The sequence below is a fragment of the Cibotium barometz genome, chromosome 62, assembly GCF_041138505.1.
Source record: "Cibotium barometz isolate CiBa-2024 chromosome 62, ASM4113850v1, whole genome shotgun sequence".
In the NCBI taxonomy this organism is placed as follows: domain Eukaryota; kingdom Viridiplantae; phylum Streptophyta; class Polypodiopsida; order Cyatheales; family Cibotiaceae; genus Cibotium; species Cibotium barometz.
In genome coordinates, this window is record NC_141107.1 from 11612502 (window position 1) to 11634459 (window position 21958).

Genomic DNA, 21958 nt, shown 5'->3' on the forward strand with positions numbered 1-21958 from the left:
GATTTTGAGAAGGCATACGATAGAGTCGATTGGGATTTCTTGGAGGGCACTATGCTTCGCCTGGGCTTTGAGCCAGGTTGGATTCGAGGGGTGGTGGCTTTGTATTCCACAGCTCGTAGCTAGGTGCTGATTGCAGGAGGACGGGGGCCGAGTTTTGAGCTGACCAAATCAGTCCATCAGGGGTGTCCTCTTGCCCCGTTTCTTTTTCTCTTCTTTGCTAAGGCTATGAGCATGTATCTGACGGCAGAGGAGGTTGCTTTGAGAGGACTCCAGCTCCCAGTACGGGGGAGGACGTGCTCGATAATGAGTTTGCTCATGACACGGGCTTATTTTTGCATGGCCAGGAGGCCAATCTTCATCGGGCAAAGCAGTCGCTCCAGGTTTTTAGTGCAGCTTCGGGAGCAGTGATCAATTGGCGCAAGACAGTGGCCTTTTGGATCAGTAGCGCTCCCACTCCGGCATGGAGCCCGGACCCGGGTTTTAGATGGATTCCTCCTGGGACAGCAGTGCGCTATTTGAGATGCCAGATTGGACTAGATTTGTCACCTGAGCAGCAGATTGCCCCGCTTCTTCTGAGCATTCGGAAGAAGCTTTTGTATTGGAGTACAGCTCGGCTATCCTTGGCTGGGAGGGTGGTGGTGGCAAATCAAGTGCTTTTAGCGACCATGTGGTACATTACGTCTTGCTGGATCTTCTCGAGCTCTTGCATCAGCCACGTAACAGAGGCTGATCGGGAACTTTCTTTGGTCTACGCGGGATGGTCAGCCAGCCCGGGCAAAGGTTGCTTGGGCAGTTATTACACTTCCGCTGGCCTAGGGAGGCTTGGGCATTATAGATCCCGTTGATCAGAGTAGAGCCTTATTGGGGAAGCTTATTGTTTGGGGGCTGCTTCCAGGCACTGAGCCTTGGAAAGAGCTTCTTTTGCAGCGACTGCAGGCTCAGGCTCCCCCAGCAGGGGGCACTTGGGCACCAGAGATACGATGGATCTTCATAGAGATGAGGAGGATAGGCCTCAGTAGAGGATGGGAGGACAGATTTGCCTTGAGCATCCTGAGAGCTTGGGAGTTGCTGAGACCGGGGCTCTCTCAGAGACCTCCTTCTTGTGTTGAGGAGCGGGCAAGACACCCACTGATCTGGAGCCCAGCGGTTCGCACAGAGCAGGGTCATATGCTGGGTTCTCGGCCTCGTCTAGCCTGGGGACCATTGGCGGTAGGCCCAGCACGTAGTTTTGGAGATTGGCAGGCCTTCTGCAGCCTCCCAGAGGAGATCCAGGTGGAGAGGCTGAGTCACTTCAGAGGGGGGTTGATTATGAGGGATGACATTCAGGAGGCACTCACAGAGGAGTGGTTCACGCCTCTCGAGCTAGTGGCCCCACGGTGGATGGGAGCCTTCACACAATTGGAGACCTTGATTGCTGTCAGAGCTTGCACTGAGGATGGCAGATGCCTCTACTATGAGATCCAGGATGAGGGCAGACTTCAGAGAGTGGAGGTGGAGTCGCCTTTGGTTGCAGAGTGCATCTTTCAAAGGATACGGGTAGTGGCCGCCGCTTCTCGGAAGTGGCATATTGACCCAGACCCTGCAGATGTGCTCCCTGATTGGCGCATATGGGCATATGCAGTGCACCCCTTGGCCCGGCTCCAGTGGGATCCTGGTGAGTATGAGTGGCATGATCCTTATGCATCCCTTGAGGCCACAGAGATCACCTTTTTCCAGTATACTGTTCGGTTGGGGCGACATATTTTGACAGCGAGGAGGATGGTCTCTCCAGCTGCATCGGGGCACTAGCGGCTACAGGGACTCTCACAGGAGTTCCTGGAGGATTTTTGGACCCGGCTCTGGGCTAGTCGACAGGCACGCAGGATCTCGACTTTCCAGTGGGACTGGTCGCCCACAGGGCTCAGCAGTTGGCACCTGGCTTGTCTACAGCGGTCTTCCGGTGGCCTGCGTACGATGTGGCCACCCTCTGGAGACACAGAGACATTGCCTATGGGACTGCCCTCAGGTGCAGCAGATTTGGCTGTGGATGCTGCGCATTCTGGCCCCCCTCTCTCTAGAGGGTATGTATACGTGGGGTGCCGCTGCTTGGTCGACTTCATCAGGGCCTGCTATGGGCTATGAGACAGAGCAGGACAGCTAGGCCATCAGATTCATTAGGGGCCAGCCTCGCCTTGTTCCTTCACCGGATTTCTCGTCTGCCAGCTGGACACAGGAGAGGGATCTACGATGGGAGCTCCTCAGCAGCCTCACCATCTGGTTCACCTGGAGGGCCCGGTGTTTCAGGGCCTTTGAGGGGAGACTGGAGCCACCAGCAGAGACTGTTCGGGGGATTTGGCAGGAGTTGATCCATACCCTACGAGGACAGTATGACCGCATCCGGGGCGACTCGGATGAGGCGATCTTGCGGCGCCAGGCTTTTCACACCACTTGGCGCAGCGGCCCCTTCTATACCCTACACGCGGGGTCCCCCCGTTGGCACTACAGGAGGCCACCTGTTTGGCTTTTCCCCCCTCCTATTGTATCATATAGCCCCTCAGTTCTTTGTGCTGATGCTTGTACTTTTCAGCGCCTAGGGAGAGTCTCCCTGGCTGCCTTGTTTTGTTCTCTGCTCTGTTTTCTTAAGAGCAGGAGAGGATTTTTTGTAGCCCTACGGGCGTTTTTTATATAACTAATGAAAGGATCTTTTCTCGGGAAAAAAAAAAAAGCTAGCTCCATCCTGTACCATACTAGGGGTTGCATATCATCATTTGTATACTCCATGCATATAGCTTTGCATTCTCCTAGTAGTAGAGCTCCATCACCTCGACCGCTCATTGTACTTATTGCACACCTAGATTCAGCTTTTTAGTTCAGTACTTTTTCATTTTGTTGGGATGACAAAGGATACCCCATACAGGTACACCGATTTGTCTCATAGGCCGAGTTCGGTCTTTTGGAAGACATTCATAAAATCTCTTTCTCTCTCTCTCCGGATGGTGCTAGATGCGATAGATAGGTTACAGAATGGAAAGGCACAGGATCATGATGGGCTACTTGGAGGGCACTTCTCATATGCACGAGACACTTTGGCTCCGCTCATCGTACATGTGTTTAATCGTGCCAGTTGTGAGGGTTTCCCGACAAGCTGGACAGAGCATATCATTGTACCACTCTTTAAGAGTGGGGACCCCATGGTACCAGGCAACTACAGGACGATCATGATTGGTCATTACTTGGCCAAATTATATGGCTCTATATTGGAGTCGGAGCTGAGCCGATGGGCACAGAGGCATGGTCATCGAGCACATGAACAGGCTGGCTTCAGGAGAGGATTTACTACCTTGGGTCACATACTGACACTTCGGGCACTTATTGAAGAGGGCAAGGCACAGAACAGAAGGATATATTGTTGCTTTGTGGACTTCCGCAAAGCCTTCGATACCGTACCACGTGCCAAGCTTATGCATAGATTGCATGACATTGAGGTACCCGAGGATATGCAGTGGGGGATATATGCTTTGTATGAGTCTATGATGACAAAGTCCGAGCTCTAGGCGGACTATCTGATAGGGTGACCAGCACGATAGGGGTGAAGCAAGGATGCCCGCTATCGCCCACCCTCTTTGGATTGTACATTAATGCAGTCTCTGATTATGTTGACAGATTGGGAGGCCCAGGGGCATGCCTGGCAGGGGTGTTGCTACCCATCTTGTTATATGCTGATGATATTGTTCTAATCTCAGACTCTCCAGAGGGACTACAGAGACCCCTCGATGCATTACAGGCTTTCTGTGCGGATAGAGATCATGATGGGCTAGTTGGAGAACACTTCTCATATGCACAAGACACTTTGGCACCGCTCATCGTACATGTGTTTAATCGTGCCATTTGTGAGGCTTTCCCGACAAACTGGACAGAGCATATCATTGTACCACTCTTTTAAGAGTGGGGACCCCATGGTACCAGGCAACTACAGTACAATCATGATTGGTCATTACTTGGCCAAACTATATGGCTCTATATTGGAGTCGGAGCTGAGCCGATGGGCAGAGAGGCATGGTCATCGAGCACATGGACACGCTGGCTTCAGGAGAGAATTTACTACCTTGGATCACATACTAACACTTCGGGCACTTATTGAAGAGGGCAGGGCACAGAAGAGAAGGATATTATGCTGCTTTGTGGATTTATACAAAGCCTTTGATACCGTACCACGTGCCAAGCTTATGCAAAGATTGCATGACATTGAGGTACCCGAGGATACGTAGTGGGGGATATATGCTTTGTATGAGTCTGTGAGACAGGCAAAGTCCGAGCTCCAGGCGGACTCTCTAATAGGGTGACTAGCACGATAGGGGTGAGGCAGGGATGCCCGCTATCACCCACCCTCTTTGGACTGTACATTGATGCAGTCTCCGATTACGTACGTCGTAGACAGATTGAGAGGCCCAGGGGCATGCCTGGCACGGGTGTTGATACCCATCTTGTTATATGCTCATGATATTGTTCTAGTCATTTTTGGGGCGCACCTTACAGGCTTTCTATGCGGATAGAGATCTGACAATGAACCTTGGGAAAACCAAGGTTATGGTGTTTAACACCACACAGGCATGGGTGACGAGATCAGAGCCTCAGTTCACTTTCCGAGGGGAGCCAGTAGAGTACGTCAGGTCATATGTCTACTTGGGAGTTACTTTCACAGGACCGCGTTTCTCCCTGAAGGAGGCAGCAGCAGCTAGATTAGCTCGAGGGCATGCAACCTTGGGGCCACTTGAGAGGCAGTGTACACACATACAGTTTCAGGAGCCACGCACCGAATTGAGGATATTTGATACGCTTGTCACACCGACCCTCCTGTACGCAGCTCCAATTTGGGGAGCCAATATACATCACAGATCTCAGAGAGGGACAGATGAGGGATGGAGGCAAATGGAGAGACCACTAATTATGATGATTGCCCGCATGATTCGGAGCAAATCATCAGTACCACATGAGATTGTTCGGGCTGAGCTGGGTGCCCCACCAGTAGTAACCGAGGCCCTATTTCAGGCAGTTACCTTTTTAGAGCGGCTATGGGACCTCCCTCAGCAGAGGTACTCCCAATTGGCATTGACCTCATCCATACAGTTGGCAGAGGATGGAGATACTCGTTGCTGGTACGCTCAGATGAGATCGTGGTTTGACCTACATGGTTTGCGGATAGAGGCACTACCACCCTTTCAGTACACTCTGGAAACCACGTGATCAGGATGGATATCATCAGAGGATGGGAGGACAGATTTGCCTTGAGCGTCCTGAGAGCTTGGGAGTTGCTGAGACCGGGGCTCTCTCAGAGACCTCCTTCTTGTGTTGAGCAGCGGGCCAGACAGCCGCTCATCTAGAGCCCAACGGTTCGCACAGAGCAGGGTCATATGCTGGGTTCTCGGCCTCGTCTAGCCTGGGGACCATTAGAAGTAGGCCCAGCACGTAGTTTTGGAGATTGGCAGGCCTTCTGCAGCCTCCCAGAGGAGATCCAGGTGGAGAGGCTGAGTCACTTCAGAGGGGAGTTGATTATGAGAGATGACATTCAGGAGGCACTCACAGAGGAGTGGTTCACGCCTCTCGAGCTAGTGGCCCCACGGTGGATGGGAGCCTTCACACAATTGGAGATCTTGATTGCTATCAGAGCTTGCACTTAGGATGGCAGATGCCTCTACTATGAGATCCAGGATGAGGGCAGACTTCAGAGAGTGGAGGTGGAGTCGCCTTTGGTTGCAGAGTGCATCTTTCAGAGGATACGGGTAGTGGCCGCCGCTTCTCGGAAGTGGCATATTGACCCAGACCCTGCAGATGTGCTCCCTGATTGGCGCATATGGGTATATGCAGCGCGCCCCTTGGCCCGGCTCCAGTGGGACCCTGGTGAGTATGAGTGGCATGATCCTTTTGCATCCCTTGAGGCCACAGAGATCACCTTTTTCCAGTATACTGTTCGGTTGGGGCGACATTTTTTGACAGCGAGGAGGATGGTCTCTCCAGCTGCATCGGGGCACTGGCGGCTACAGGGACTCTCACAGGAGTTCCTGGAGGATTTTTGGACCCGGCTCTGGGCTAGTCGGCAGGCACGCAGGATCTCGACTTTCCAGTGGCTGGTCGCCCACAGGGGCTCAGCAGTTGGCACCTGGCTTGTCTACAGCGATCTTCCGGCGGCCTGCGTCCGATGCGGCCACCCTCTGGAGACACAGAGACATTGTATATGGGACTGCCCTAAGGCGCAGCAGATTTGGTTGCGGATGCTGCGCATTCTGGCCCCCCTCTCTCCAGAGGGTATGTATACGTGGGGTGCCGCTGCTTGGTCGACTTCATCAGGGCCTGCTATGGGCTGTGAGACAGAGCAAGACAGCCAGGCCATCAGATTCATTAGGGGCCAGCCTCGCCTTGTTCCTTCACCGGATTTCTCGTCCGCCAGCTGGACACAGGAGAGGGATCTACGATGGGAGCTCCTCAGCAGCCTCACCATCTGGTTCACCTGGAGGGCCCGGTGTTTCACGGCCTTTGAGGGGAGACCGGAGCCACTAGCAGAGACTGTTCGGAGGATTTGGCAGGAGTTGATCCACACCCTGCGAGGACAGTATGACCGCATCCGGGGCGACTCGGATGAGGCGATCTTGCGGCGCCAGGCTTTTCACACCACTTGGCGCAGCGGCCCCTTCTATACCCTACACGCGGGGTCCCCCCGTTGGCACTACAGGCCACCTGTTTGGCTTTTCCCCCCTCCTATTGTATGATATAGCCCCTCAATTCTTTGTACTGATGCTTGTACTTTTCAACGCCTAGGGAGAGTCTCCCTGGCTGCCTTGTTTTGTTCTCTGCTCTGTTTTCTTAAGAGCAGGAGAGGATTTTTTGTAGCCCTACGGGCATTTTTTATATAACTAATGAAAGGATCTTTTCTCGGAAAAAAAAAAAAGCTAGCTCCATCCTGTACCATACTAGGGGTTGCATATCATCATTGTATACTCCATGCATATAGCTTTGCATTCTCCTAGTAGTAGAGCTCCATCACCTCGACCACTCATTGTACTTATTGCACACCCCAGATTCAGCTTTTTAGTTCAGTACTTTTTCATTTTGTTGGGATGACAGAGGATACCCCATACAGGTACACCGATTTGTCTCATAGGCCGAGTTCGGTCTTTTGGAAGACGTTCATAAAATCTTTCTTTCTTTCTTTCTTTCTCTCTCTCTCCGGATGGTGCTAGATGCGATAGACAGGTTACAGAATGGAAAGGCACAGGATCATGATGGGCTACTTGGAGGGCACTTCTCATATGCACGAGACACTTTGGCTCCGCTCATCGTACATGTGTTTAATCGTGCCAGTTGTGAGGGTTTCCCGACAAGCTGGACAGAGCATATCATTGTACCACTCTTTAAGAGTGGGGACCCCATGGTACCAGGCAACTACAGGACGATCATGATTGGTCATTACTTGGCCAAATTATATGGCTCTATATTGGAGTCGGAGCTGAGCCGATGGGCACAGAGGCATGGTCATCGAGCACATGAACAGGCTGGCTTCAGGAGAGGATTTACTACCTTGGGTCACATACTGACACTTCGGGCACTTATTGAAGAGGGCAAGGCACAGAACAGAAGGATATATTGTTGCTTTGTGGACTTCCGCAAAGCCTTCGATACCGTACCACGTGCCAAGCTTATGCACAGATTGCATGACATTGAGGTACCCGAGGATATGCAGTGGGGGATATATGCTTTGTATGAGTCTGTGACAGGCAGAGTCCGAGCTCCACGCGGACTATCTGATAGGGTGACCAGCACGATAGGGGTGAAGCAAGGATGCCCGCTATCGCCCACCCTCTTTGGATTGTATATTGATGCAGTCTCTGATTATGTCGACAGATTGGGAGGCCCAGGGGCATGCCTGGCAGGGGTGTTGATACCCATCTTGTTATATGCTGATGATATTGTTCTAATCTCAGACTCTCCAGAGGGACTACAGAGACACCTGGATGCATTAAAGGCTTTCTGTGCGGATAGAGATCTCACAGTGAACCTTGGGAAAACCAAGGTTATGGTGTTTAACACCACACAGGCATGGGTGACGAGATCAGAGCCTCAATTCACTTTCCGAGGGGAGCCGGTAGAGTACGTCAAGTCATATGTCTACTTGGGAGTTACTTTCACAGGACCGCGTTTCTCCCTGAAGGGGGCAGCAGCAGCTAGATTAGCTCGAGGGCATGCAGCCTTGGGGGCACTTGAGAGGCAGTGTGCACACATACAGTTTCAGGAGCCACGCACCAAATTGTGGCTATTTGATACGCTTGTCACACCGACTCTCCTGTATGGAGCTCCAATTTGGGGGCCCAGTATACATCACAGATCTCAGAGAGGGACAGATGAGGGATGGAGGCAAATGGAGAGACCACTGATTATGATGATTGCTCGTATGATTCGGAGCAAATCATCAATACCACATGAGATTGTTCGGGCTGAGCTGGGTGCCTCACTAGTAGTAACCGAGGCCCTATTCCAGGCAGTTACCTTTTTACAGCGGCTATGGGACCTCCCTCAGCAGAGGTACTCCCATTTGGCATTGACCTCATCCATACAGTTGGCAGAGGATGGAGATACTCATTGTAGGTACGCTCAGATGAGATCATGGTTTGACCTACATGGTTTGCGGATAGAGGCACTACCACCCTTTCAGTACAGTCTGGATTGTCCATTTTTGGATCTCACCCGCTCAGAGCAAAACCGCGTGATCAGGATGGATATGTCACGTGCACACCCATCAAGTGTACAAGTGGCATGGCATCATCAGGCATATAATCAGGATATTCATTTAGCCATATATCAGTATGAGCATCATATGGGGGTGTTTTCTCACCAACATCAGCACTCTAATCATCATGAGCATTTTATGGCATTTATGGCATCAGCCGACAGCATGTATAAACTAGCCGACTGACATTTTATAGCATTTATGACATTTTATGGCAGTCGTGGGCATTTGCATCTGGCCGACTGCAGCAAGGCTGGCCGACCAGCACCAGTTACTCATATAAATAGAGGCGCATCATATTCAGTCCATCATCGCATCTGGCATCAGCGTTTTCAACCCATCAACGCATCCAGATCAGTCCAGCGCATCTCCTCCAGTTCAGTCCATCAGATTCAGCAAACGCATCCATCTCCTCAGTGTTTCCTTCCCAAGCAACAGGAGAGCATCTGCGTTTTCAGCATCGCATCAGCATTGCATCAGTCCCAATGCAATCCCTTCAGCGTTTCCTTCCCAGGAGACAAGGGAAAGATGGTGGGACAGCAGTTCATTCAGCATATCAGTATATTCAGCATATAGGCAGCATATTCAGCATATAGTTCATCATTCCTATCTCCTACATAGAGGGAAGCCGGCATCGAAGGGTAGACCTCAGCATTGGAGCAAGGAACAGTCCTCAACATCAGCATTCAGCCTATCCCTCTCATCCCGAGAAGGATAGTCATCTAGGACAGCATCATAGATCTATTCAGATCTCATTGTAACCCATTCATCTAATATAGCTGCATTGCATTGCATTGACACTATCTGTCTTTCTTAAACATCATTAGGTGCAGTTTAGTTAGACTAAGGTTGTGTTTACGACGGTCAAAGACCTCACATGTCATAGGATATCATCAGAGTGGACACAGAGAGGACATGGACTAGCCCCCTTGAGCCCTTGGGCACGAAAGTGACTCATTACAAGAGCCATTTTCTACACCTCTCACCGGATGATTTTAACACCCGCCCGGCGTACATGGATGTACACCTATCACATGGGATACGTTGTGCCATTGGACAGATCCGGACCTCATCACACCAGCTGCGGATTGAGACAAGGCGATATGTGCATCAGATCGTGGATGACCACATTTGTCAGCTATGCTACCAGGAGGTAGAGACAGAGGAACACTACATTTGCCGATGTACAGTCTATTATGAGATCCGAGGGAGATATCACTGCCTCTTCCGAGAGTGTTTTGGGCCATTACGCAGGGTCATGGAGTTTGAGGATCAGAGATGCCTGGGATTGTTTCTACTTGAGTTCAGGAGACACAGAGAGACCCTCTTGGCAAACAGGAGGCCGAGCCATGATGTACCTAGACAGAGGACCCTGACAGATTTCTTCGGCACCAGCACCAGCAACCCCGCCCACACACCTCCTGACACCTCCTCCATTGGGCCATCATGGCACCGACCACGCTCCCAAGGAGTCACCACTGATAGAGCAATTATCTTATGTCGTGCTCGTCGGCCACGCCCACCAGGATCCCGACCACGGCATCCTCACCATCGCCAGATCAGAGCCATTATTGCTCGGCATCGGAGGCGCCTACCTCGCTTCTACGACCTCTCCATTCTAGACAGCCCCATGGCGGAGATACTTGATCTAAGGAGAGGGCAACAATTCAACTGATCAGCATACATGGATCTACCTGATATACATTTTCCAGTATTTTCTACTCAGTATCATCTCGGAGTCTTGCGGTTTTGTTCTTATAACTGTAGCACAATCAGTTTATTGTACTTTTTAGTCTTGTTCTCTTCACTTTGGACATGTCTTGGGAGGATGGAGGAGGTCATGGACGGGACATCATACTACTTACAGAGACGCACCAGAGCCCAGAGAGGGGGCTACCCAAAGTAGAGGGCTATCAGTGGGAGTTTACATACAGGGGGACCACACGGCAGAGCACATCGAGAGGATCTGGAGGTATAGCGGTACTCTTCAAGCGAGAGCTACAGGAGCACCTACGGGTGGTAGCACGTGACCAAGAGGCTAGATACATGTGGATTAGACTGCAGCTGTTAGCAGACAGGGTGTTATACATTGCTCTATGCTACTTCTCTCCTAGAGGATCGAGATATGCCATGACAGCAGAGGATGAGAGTAGAGGCGAGGAGGAGGACACAGGGCCATTGGGAGAGTTACCATATGCAGCCCTTTCAGATGAGATCATACACTACTCCAACCTGGCGGAAGTCCTCCTTATGGGGGACTTCAATGCACGGACACAGAGCCGACAATGCGACATTTATGATTTCGAGCACCTCGAGGTGATGCACACACTAGAGGTGGAGGACACGGGAGCTTGCAGGGTGTCAGAGGACATGGTCATCACTTACTTGAGCTGGGAGCGCGACACCATCTCGTTATTTATAACGGGATGAGACAGTGGCAGGATTCAGGAGCACTGACATGCTTTCCACGATCAGGGGGGCTGGAGACCACACAGGCAGTGACACCTTTCACCATCCCCCCCTGTCCTATTGGTGCGGATCACACGTACCTCTTACTGTCACTGGCGAGCTCCACACCAGCACCCACACAGCCCACACAAGCATCGCATACAACTTTCTACTTCACCCATGATTGGCAGACATATATGAGCATCATGTATATGACGCGCTATTCCAGATGGATACCCTGTCACCTCTAAACACACTCACCACCCAACTGTCATCTCTACTACATATGGCCGCCACCCGCAGCTTCCCAAGCTATGCTACCAGGAGGTAGAGACAGAGGAACACTACATTTGCCGATGTACAGTCTATTATGAGATCCGAGGGAGATATCACTGCCTCTTCCGAGAGGGTTTTGGGCCGTTACGCAGGGTCATGGAGTTTGAGGATCAGAGATGCCTGGGATTGTTTCTACTTCAACTCAGGAGACACAGAGAGACCCTCTTGGCAGACAGGAGGCCGAGCCATGATGTACCTAGACAGAGGACCCTGACAGATTTCTTCGGCACCAGCACCCAGCCCACACACCTCCTGATACCTCCTCCATTGGGCCATCAGGGCACCGACCATGGTCCCAGAGAGTCACCACTGATAGAGCAGTTATCTTATGTCGTGCCCGTCCGCCATGCCCACAGGATCCCGACCACGGCATCCTCTCACGATCGCTAGATCAGAGCCATTATTGCTCGACGGCATCGGAGGCGCCTACCTCGCTTCTACGACCTCTCCATTCTAGACAGCCCCATGGCGGAGATACTTGATCTAAGGAGAGGGCAACACTTCAACTGATCAGCATATACATGGATCTACCTGATATACATTTTTCAGTATTTTCCAGTATTTTCTACTCAGTATCGTCTCGGAGTCTTACAGTTCTGTTCTTATAACTGTAGGACAATCAGTTTATTGTACTTTTTAGTCTCATTTAGTTGTTCTCTTTGATGAGACACCAACTTCAGATGTACTCTCAGTTTTGCTCTCATAGGCCATTATGGCCTCTTAGAGACGTTAACATATCATTTCATTTCATTTCTCCCCCGACAGGACACCTCACAGAGAGCCATCACAGATTTCTTTGTGGTACACACATCCACATCGGAATCCACTGTCCACAACAGTTCCTCTACTATGACATCAGAGCCCACCCCCCGTACCCACGCTCCAGCTCCACAAGTTCTTAGGAAGAGAGCTCAATCCATTTTGCAAGCCAGACGTCCCCGACTCAAAGCATCAAGACCCTCCACCACACCGAGAGAGATTCGTGAGGTTCTCCACTGACATGACACACTCCCATAAAGGCTTGACATTCACTCCACCATCAGATCGGTTCTGGCCGACATCGTCATTAGCTGATCACAACATATCTCACTCTACTGTTGGGTGTTGGACTCACACACTCACACACGCAAACCTGCACATTAGGGTGAGGTGCAGGGTAGAGAAGCTCACACACAGAAATGAGAGAGAGAGAAATGAAATGAAATGTTATATTAACGTCTTCAAAAGGCCATAATGACCTATGAGACCAAAAGTTACATCATGGTGGATCTGATACAATGTCTGGATTTTTTTTTTTAAAAAAAAAACCCAAAAAATGAAAAAATAAAGATGATACTACTGGCACCTAAAAAATGAAACTGGAACTGGAAGGTACACTATGGAGGTACCTCCATCTCATAATATGTGCCGCATCGGACACTGGCGGATCTCCTCAATATCCTGTGTGGTCAGCACCCTGACTGGGTGTCTCGCATGCCTCGCAAGAATAATCCGAATCTGCCGCTGCAACATCCGTCTATGCTGGGATGCCCTCCTCCGTGGTCGTGGGCGTCTGGACCACCCAAGCTCAATCGCACGATCAATCAGTGTACCTCTGGTGTGGGCGGTATCCATGTCCTGCTGCTGCTGTGGTCCATCTGGTGCAGTGATGACCGGACTAAAGAAGTCTGTAATGTGCCTCTGAGTCTGGCTCTCTGTGCGCCTAAGCAGGCTATCTCTATGTCTCCGCAGCTCAAGCAAGAACAATCCCAAACACCTCTGGTCCTGGTACCCCATGACTCTGGAAAGTGGTCCAAAACCCTCTCTGAATAAACAGTGGAAACGACCACGTATCTCATAGTATGCAGTACAATGGCATATATAATGCAGCTCTGTCTCTGGCTCCCCATGGCATACTCGGCATATCCTGGCCTCAGCTGGTATACCTCTATATCGGCCAATCTCAATCTCAAGCTGGTGTGAGGATGTGCGAATCTGACCAATAGCACATCGTACTGCATGAGACAAGTGTACATCCATGTAACTGGGTCTGATCACAAAACCATCTGCTGTGAGCTGAAGAAAATGTTCTCTGTAGAAAGCCATCTTCGTGCCCAGCTCCTCAGTCGGCTGTATCCATGTCCTCCTAATGTCCAGCTGAACTAAATCCTGACGGATGAGTCTGGTAATCTCTGTCCGTGTAAGAGTGAGAGAGGGTGCCTCCAGAGAATACTGGAAGGGAGGCAATCTGTCCATGCTAAAACCATGTGTCTGGAACCAAGATGTCATCTGCCCATACCAACAAGCCGTGTCTCCCTGTAAAGCTAACTGTCGGGAGGACTCCAGGGCGAGGCGTGCATATCTGTCTCGGGGGAGATCCCACAAGCCATGTATGTAGGAGACTGATCTCGTAAGAGCCTCAATCACCAGAGGGGCAGCCGCCAGCTCTGCTCGAATAATCTCATGAGGTACCACAGCCTTGGCTCTAATAAGCCTAGCAATCATAGATACCAAAGGCCTCTCCATACCTCTCCACCCGCCTACGCTGTGATGGCCCACTGAAGGTCCCCATATCTGCACTCCATAAAGCATAGCTGATGTCACTAGAGTGTCAAAAAGCCAGAGTTTTGTTCGAGGTTCCTGAAACTGAACATGCGAACACATCCTCTCCAAACCACCCAGGGCTGCATGTGCTCTAGTCAATCTAGTCTCTGCTGCTCTCCTCATCGAAAACACTGGCCCACTGAATACTACCCCAAGATATGTATATGCATCTGTATACTCCACAATCTCCTGCCCATATGTAAATGTGGAAGCTGATCGCCGAACCCACTGTGGCGTGGTGTTAAACACCATAACCTTGGTTTTGCCAAGGTTGACAGACAATCCACTATCATGTGCAAACTCATGTAAAGCATCCAGATGACGCTGCATACCCTCAGGAGAGTCAGAGATCAACACAATATCATCAGCATATAACAATAGTGGGATCCATGTACCTGCTAGCTGGGCTCCTCTGTCCCCCAATCTCTCAATGTAGTCAGAAGCCTCATCCACATACATACCAAACAGTGAAGGAGATAACGGGCAACCTTGCTTCACTCCTATAGTGGAGTGAACCAAAGTAGAGACCCCCTCTGGGGTGCGTACCTGTCCTGCAACTGATCTGTATAAAGCCATAATTCCCCATATGAGCTCTGTGGGTACCCCCATCTCCTGTAATCGCCTCATCAATCTGGCTCTGGGCACTGTATCAAATGCTTTGCGGAAGTCTACAAAGCTACAATAAATCCGTCGCCCATGCGACCTGCCCTCCTCAATAATGGCCCGGAGAGTCAAGATGTGGTCAAGAGTAGAGAAACCTCTCCTGAACCCTGCCTGTCCCTCTGCTCGAATGCCAACTCTCTCTGCCCATCTACTCAACTGCTGCTCAAGAATGGATGCATACAATCGTGCTAGTGTGTGACCAATCATAATAGTGCGATAATTCCCTGGCTGCATAGGGTCCCCTGACTTGAAGATAGGCACGATGGTGGACCTACTCCAAGTCTCGGGTAAGCCTTCGCACATAGCACGATTGAACATCACTGCTAGAAGCTCTGCCAGCATGTCTCTCGCATGAATAAAGTGCTCAGCAACCAATCCATCGTGATCATATGCTCTCCCAGTCTTCATCCTATCAATGGCCTTCCTTACCATCTCTGCGGTAAAGAAAGTACATGTCTGTGGGCATGGTGCTGGCGGGTCAGGAAAAGGTGTCTGTCCAGGAACTGTATATAGAGATGCTGCATAACTACCCCAGACCTCTGTAGAAGTGATGGCCAAAGCAGGGGAGGACTCATGAAACAGACGCCAAGCCTCCCTCGAATCCTGGCTCAAGAACAGCTGGTATAATTCCTGCTCTAGCTGAGCAAGGAAGGCCCGCTTCTTCCTTCGCACAAGGCGTCGGAAGGCAATACGTGACTGTCGGTAAGTAGTGACTCCCAAAGCAACCTCCCGCTGCAGTCGGGCTCTGGTCTCTCTGCACTCCTCATCATACCAGCTGTTCTGGGGCATACATCTAGAATGCTGTCTCTGTCCAGGCTGAGTATGCGGATATGCCTCTCTCGCTGCATCATGTAAAGTCTCTGTCAGTATATGGGTCAACTCCTCCAAAGGTCTCCCTGGCTCCTCTGTGTACAGACGTCTATAAATCCCATCTGTGTAGACAGCATCAGTCTCTGAGGTAAAAGTATATCGAGTGTGATCTGCCCCTCGTGTCCTCTGAGCTGTGGTAAAGTGAAAAGAGATAGTCAATGTCAACAATGCATGATCCACTACTACCCCAATGGGCCGAGATCCAACTGTGAAGTCCTCAATGCATGAAACAAAGCTGGGCATAGCCATAACATAATCCACTGTGCTAGCACCATGTCTATGTGGAAAGCAAGTAAATCCAGCTGCTGACGGAAACCTCTGCAAGCCATTAAGTATGGCCAACCCATGCACAGTCCCCATATCTACCAAATATCTCCCATACTCTGTGCACTCCACATCCTGTGAGCTTCTGTCTAATCCCATATCCAGAGTGTCCAACTCTCTCAGCATCTCCTCCGAGGTATCATAAAAGGCTGTCTGGCGGTTGCCCGTCCGGGCATTAAAGTCCCCTAACAGGATGATGTCTCCATCCCTAGAGAACTCCCATATGTCATCATCTAGCACAGAGAAAGGAGACTGCCCTCTAGGTGCTGCATATGTCGATGTACTAGGAGCAAAATAGCATATGGCAATATACAGGAATCTGCCTGTGTCGGCCCTCAGTCTCACCCACATATATCTGGCCTGATCATCTCTCCGAACTATGTGTATAAGCGGTTGCAGCTCCTCCCTGAAAAGAACTGCCACCCCTCCTGATCCTCTACTACTGTGTACCGATCTCGTCCCTACTCTGCAAGCTGTCTCCCATCTGTATCCTGTCACCTGTGGCATCATCTGACCAGGGGCCTGGTGAGTCTCCGAGTAGAAGACTATATCTCTATCTCTAAAGCTGTCCTCAAAGGCACCTACATCAAGTCTGAGGGATCCATTGCAGTTCCAGGCTGCCAGCTTTAATTTGGTCCCATAGGTCTTGCACCGTCATGTAGAGCGTCGCTCCACGATGACCACCCTCCCTTCTCTATAAAATGCTATCTTACCCTTTTCTCTTGCTGCTCTAATCTCTGGCATGACTTCCTTCATATGTGCAAGCTGTGAAAGAGTAAGATCATCACCAAGAAAAATGCCTGTATTCTTTAAAGTGGGTCGTCTCTTCAAGAACTCCTTCTTCGCCTCAATAGAAGGGAAGCGAAGTATGAGAGCTCTTTCCTTTGATGTTTCCCCGTTGCCTCCGCTTTTTTTGCCCACTCTCCAGGCTTTTGCGTGTGTCGGACTGTCAATCCCCATCAACACCATAAGCTCTTTCACCTCCTCTTCAACTTTATCCCCGTCTTTAAGGCCGGTAATCCTCACATGCAAAGCACGTGTACGTCTTCGTTGTTCCTCTTCCAAAGTCATATTAATGATTGTAGGTGTAGGGGTTGTTATCTCCTTACCTTTACCCTTCTTGGCGACCTCTATCCACTTCTCCGCTTCATCCATCTTCTTTTGCGTCTTGGTGATGACTTCCACCCATGAGGAAGTCTTTGCTTCCTGTTGCTTCTCTTCTTCCTTAATTGCCCGTACTTGTTCCTTGATAACCTTGAGCTCTTCTATCATGGATGGCTGAATTTCACCTTCTTCAAGTCCACCATTTGCCTTGGCCTCTGCAAGCTCCCTCTGAAGAGCTGAAATTACGCCTTTGAGCGTGTTGACTTCCCCGTGAAGGTCTTTGACTTCCACTATGAGGTCCTCCTTCTCCTCTTTCCACCGCTTACCCTCATTGAATACCATTTGGAGAAAGTTTACTTTCTCCTTCCACCATCCCTCCATCTCTGCCTTCCATTCCTTCATTTCCTTTTCCACATTTGTTATCCTCTTGTTTGTGACCATAAAGGTCGCCTTCGTCGGGTTGCGCAAGGGTGAAGCCATGGAAGAAGTGAGAGAGAGAGAGTTATGCTGCTGCCTTGGGGGCCTGAGCAAGGGTGGGTGGGGAAAGGGGGGCACAGGCACGCAGCCTAACACAGCCTAACGGAGAACAAGGGTGGCCATTGCCACCAGACCTGTGCGGCGTACAGCGAACAGGGCAGCAGGCGGGGGAAGCGAGCAGGGCGGCGGCGGCGGCGTACAGCGAACAGGGCGAGCAGGGTGGCGGCGGCGGCGGCGGCGCACAGCGAGCAGAGAGAGAGGCAGAAGCGAAATGGCGGGGAGGGAGGCAGAAGCGAAATGCTGGACAGAGGCGAAATGGCGGAAAGGGAGGCAGAGGAGAGAGAGAGCCAAAAGTGTGGTATCCACAAAATGCAAGTCAACCCTTGCATGTGTGCCACATCCATATAATATAGAAGTACAAAATATTATATGTTAAAGAGTGTCCTTTCACACTTGATGTTCAAGGGGAAAAACCACATGGGAAAAAGTGCCCTTGGTTAAGCCCTGTTCACACATAGCACTACCATAAGTGAGCATATGCCTACAAATCCCCCCTGTAGTGGAAGTGTGAACCTGTACAAGGTAGCAGATCACTCTCTGTATGAGAGTAAGTCCAAAGCTTTGCGGAAAGCTTCAAACTTTTCTCAAGGTACAGCCTTTGTGAAAAGATCTGCAACATTATCCTGTGTAGGGCAATAAGATAAACTGATCTCCCCTGCATGTAGCCTCTCTCTGACATAGTGATAATGAATCTCTATGTGCTTGGTACGTGCATGAAATACTGGATTTCGTGCCACGGCCATAGCACTCTGGCTATCAGTGAGAATAGTGGTGGGTGTCTGCTGACACTCACGAAGATCAGCCAATAGTCTCCTCAACCATACACAATCTACTGTAGCTGTAAAGACTGCCATGTACTCAGCCTCACAAGTAGATGTAGCAACAGTGGGTTGCTTTTTACTCAACCAAGATATGCATGAACTGCCAAGAAAAAAGCAATTCCCACTGGTGGATTGCCTGGTATCATAATCACCAGCCCAATCTGACTCACTGTATGCATAAAGCTGCAAGCTGCCCCCCCCTGGGATAGAACAAACCAAGATCCAGGGTACCCTTAAGATAACGAAAAATGCGTTTGACTGCTTGCCAATGCTTTGTGCCTGGGCTGTGCATGAATTTGCTCAACAAAGACACTCCAAAAGATATGTCTGGCCTCGTGTTACACAAGTAAATGAGGCATCCTACTGCCTGGCTGTAAATGCCGGCCTCAAAAGGCTCTCCAATATCATGCATAGTAAGCCGTACACCTGGTTCTACCGGAGTAGAAATGGGCTTACATTCATCCATGTGAAACCTTTTTAGCAATTACACATACTTCCTCCTATAAATCCCCATTTAAGATTGCAGTTTTGATATCCAATTGATGCACTTTCCATCCTTTATGTGCAGCCAATGCAATCACTGATCTTATTGTGGTCATTCTGGAAGTAGGAGCAAAAGTCTTCATAATCTATTCCCTTTTTCTGGGAGTAGCCTTTAGCCACAAGTCTTGCTTTGTACCTGTCAATAGTACCATCAGACTTTCTTTTGACTTTGTACACCCACTTTGTTCCAATTACATGCTTGCCTTTAGGCAATTCCACAAGATCCCATGTATTGTTCTTCATGATAGAAGAAATTTCAGCTTGCATAGCTTGCAGCCAATGCTCATTCTCATGTGCTTCTTCATAAGAAGAAGGCTCTTCTGAATCAAAGAGACCACCCATTGCGAATGCAGACTCCCCACTATGTACATTCAAAGCATTGGCTGGAACTAGCCCTTGTTCTACCTGTGAGTGGAGCTGCAAGTTTGCTTTCTTGCAAAGTTTTCAGCAACCATCTTGGCACTGACTTGGCTATGTCTATGGCTGTTTGCTCTTCCCTGACAAGATCTTCCACTTCTTCCATAGAAGGGGGCTGAATGGCTGGCTGGTCCACATGTTCTACATGTGGATTTTCTTGTGTAGGGGCTGGTTGATATGAATCCCCCCTAATTGCAATGGGCAAAAGTCCATCAAACATGTCCTGTAAGCCTGTATCATTGCTTTTATACAAGCTGTACATGGGCTGTTTTGAATTTTCAGCAAATACCACATCTCTACTGACAAAAATCCTTCATGTAGTTGGATTATAAAGACGGTATCCTTTGCTTTCATTGCTGTAGCCCACAAAAATGCATTTAATTGCTTTGTCATCAAGCTTTGTTCGGAGTTGTTCTGGCACATGTACATATGCCAAACACCCAAATGTACGCATATAATCCACTGTTGGCTTTCGGCTATACCAAGCCTCAAATGGTGTTATGGTCTTAAAGCTTTTGTTGGACACCTTTTCAACACATGAGTTGCACACATTATAGCTTCCATCCAAAATTTGTGAGGCAACTTTTGTGCCCTTTTGAAGCATATAATCTTTGAATGCATTTGACATGTATTCTCCACCTCTATCTGAGCGGAGTGTTTGGACTTTACATGCACACATATTTTCAGCCATTGCTACAAAGTGTCGAAAGCATGTAAACACATCTGCTTTCGCTTTCAAAGGGTAAGCCCAAGCAAACCTGGAGTAGTCATCAATGAATGTGACAAAGTAAAGATGCCCCCCTATGGATGGTGTCCGCATTGGACCACATACATCACTATGTATGAGCTGTAATTTACTTTCAGCTCTAACAGCTCCATCTTTGGGGAATGGTTTTCGTTGCATCTTTCCCAAAATACACCCCTCACATACATGTCTTGGTGGAGACTCAAGAGGCGGCATATTATCAACCATATGATGCTTCTACAAAAGCATCAAACTCTGAAAATTTACATGCCCAAAACGAGCATGCCATAGCTCTGCATCATGCATAGCAGGAGTGTGGGCAGCCACTGTAGTTGCATCATAAGTGCGCTTGTCATAGCTGTCCAGCTTATACAAGCCTTTGTATCGTGTTCCAGAAGTGACTATTTCATAACCCTTTGATGGGTCTTTTACCAAACACTTCCCATCTTCAAATTCAACCTTTAAACCTCGGTCGTTTATGGCTGAGACGGAGAGCAGATTTTTCTTTATCCCTGGAACATACAATACATTTTTCATACATATATTGGCACCATTGGCTACAATAAGTATGACATTACCAATTCCCTTTACTGGATATGTGGTATGATCTGCACATGATACAGTGCGGCCTTTTGAAGCATAAACCAAGTGCTGAAATACATCTTTACATGAAGTGATGTGGCTTGAAGCACCACTATCAAAATACCATGATGCATTCTGTCTGTCAGATGCAATGCAAGACATATCAGTGTCTGAAGCACTTGGTGTGTCACTAGTGCATGTGACCAAAAAAGTGTACTCTTCCTGGATTACATTAGCTGATTGTTGTGCTTTGTCATCAGAAGAGTCTGCTACTGCATTGCCTGCTTCTTTCCTTTTCTCTTTTGCAATCCGCTTCCTACATTCACTGATGTAGTGTCCAGGCTTATGGCAGTAGTGACATTTGCCCTTCTTTTTGGGCTTGCTTGCACCCCCTTTGTCAGACTTTTCACCACTAGAAGAGGGCTGTCCATGACCAGCCTTGCTAGACTGTTGTCCCTCATGCCTAAAGCTCTTTGCTTTACCCTTATCCTTGGCTGTAAATGCCTTTTCTCCACCACGGTTGCTCGATAAGTTTGCTCTTGTTTGCTCTTCCTGCAAGAGTAAACCCACGAACTCTTCAAAAGTGACGGGATCAGCACCTCCTCTCATTGAGAGGTTGAGAGAGGTGTGAAAACCCAAGTAGGAAGGCGATAAAGAATGAAGAGTTTTGGTGACTATCTGTCTGTCTGGGATAACCTCATCAATATTGAGCAATTGTTCTTGCGAATCTTTCACTTTGGTGAGATGATCTGCCATAGAGTCACCCTCATCCATAGAAAGAAGATCCAATTGCCTCTTCAAGTAGGCAACTCTTGCCTCGTTGCGTACCTGATACATTGCTTCCAATGTGTCCCACGCAAGCTTCGATGTCTTGCAAGAATGAATGTGCGGAATAATAGTCCTTTTCACTGAAAGGGCCATCAATGACATGGCTTGTGCATCTCTAGAGTCCCATCTCTTCTGCTCTTGTGTGGGAGCAAGATCTACATCAGGAGCTCTTTGAGCACCTCCCCTTTGAGGCGTGGCTGGCTGTATGGTAAGTGGGCGTGTGTCATCCCCACACACGATGTCCCAAAGCCCTTTGGCTACCAGCAAATTACGGATCATGAAACTCCAGAGGGAGTAGTTAGATCCATCCAGCTTGTCCTCCTGGGTGAGCACACCAAATACATCTGTAGCATTCTGTGCCATGTCAACAAAATATACCTGCAAGCAAACCAAGCACCA

General features: G+C 49.4%; 1 protein-coding gene across 1 annotated transcript; it reads left to right on the forward strand.

The window, feature by feature from the left end:
- The first annotated feature begins 919 nt into the window (after positions 1 to 919).
- LOC147604139 (uncharacterized) lies at positions 920 to 1841 on the forward strand. Its single transcript, XM_086795124.1, has one exon. The coding sequence runs from the start codon at positions 997 to 999 to the stop codon at positions 1786 to 1788; it is 792 nt and encodes a 263-aa protein (XP_086651250.1). The 5' UTR covers positions 920 to 996; the 3' UTR covers positions 1789 to 1841.
- The last annotated feature ends 20117 nt before the right edge of the window (positions 1842 to 21958 follow it).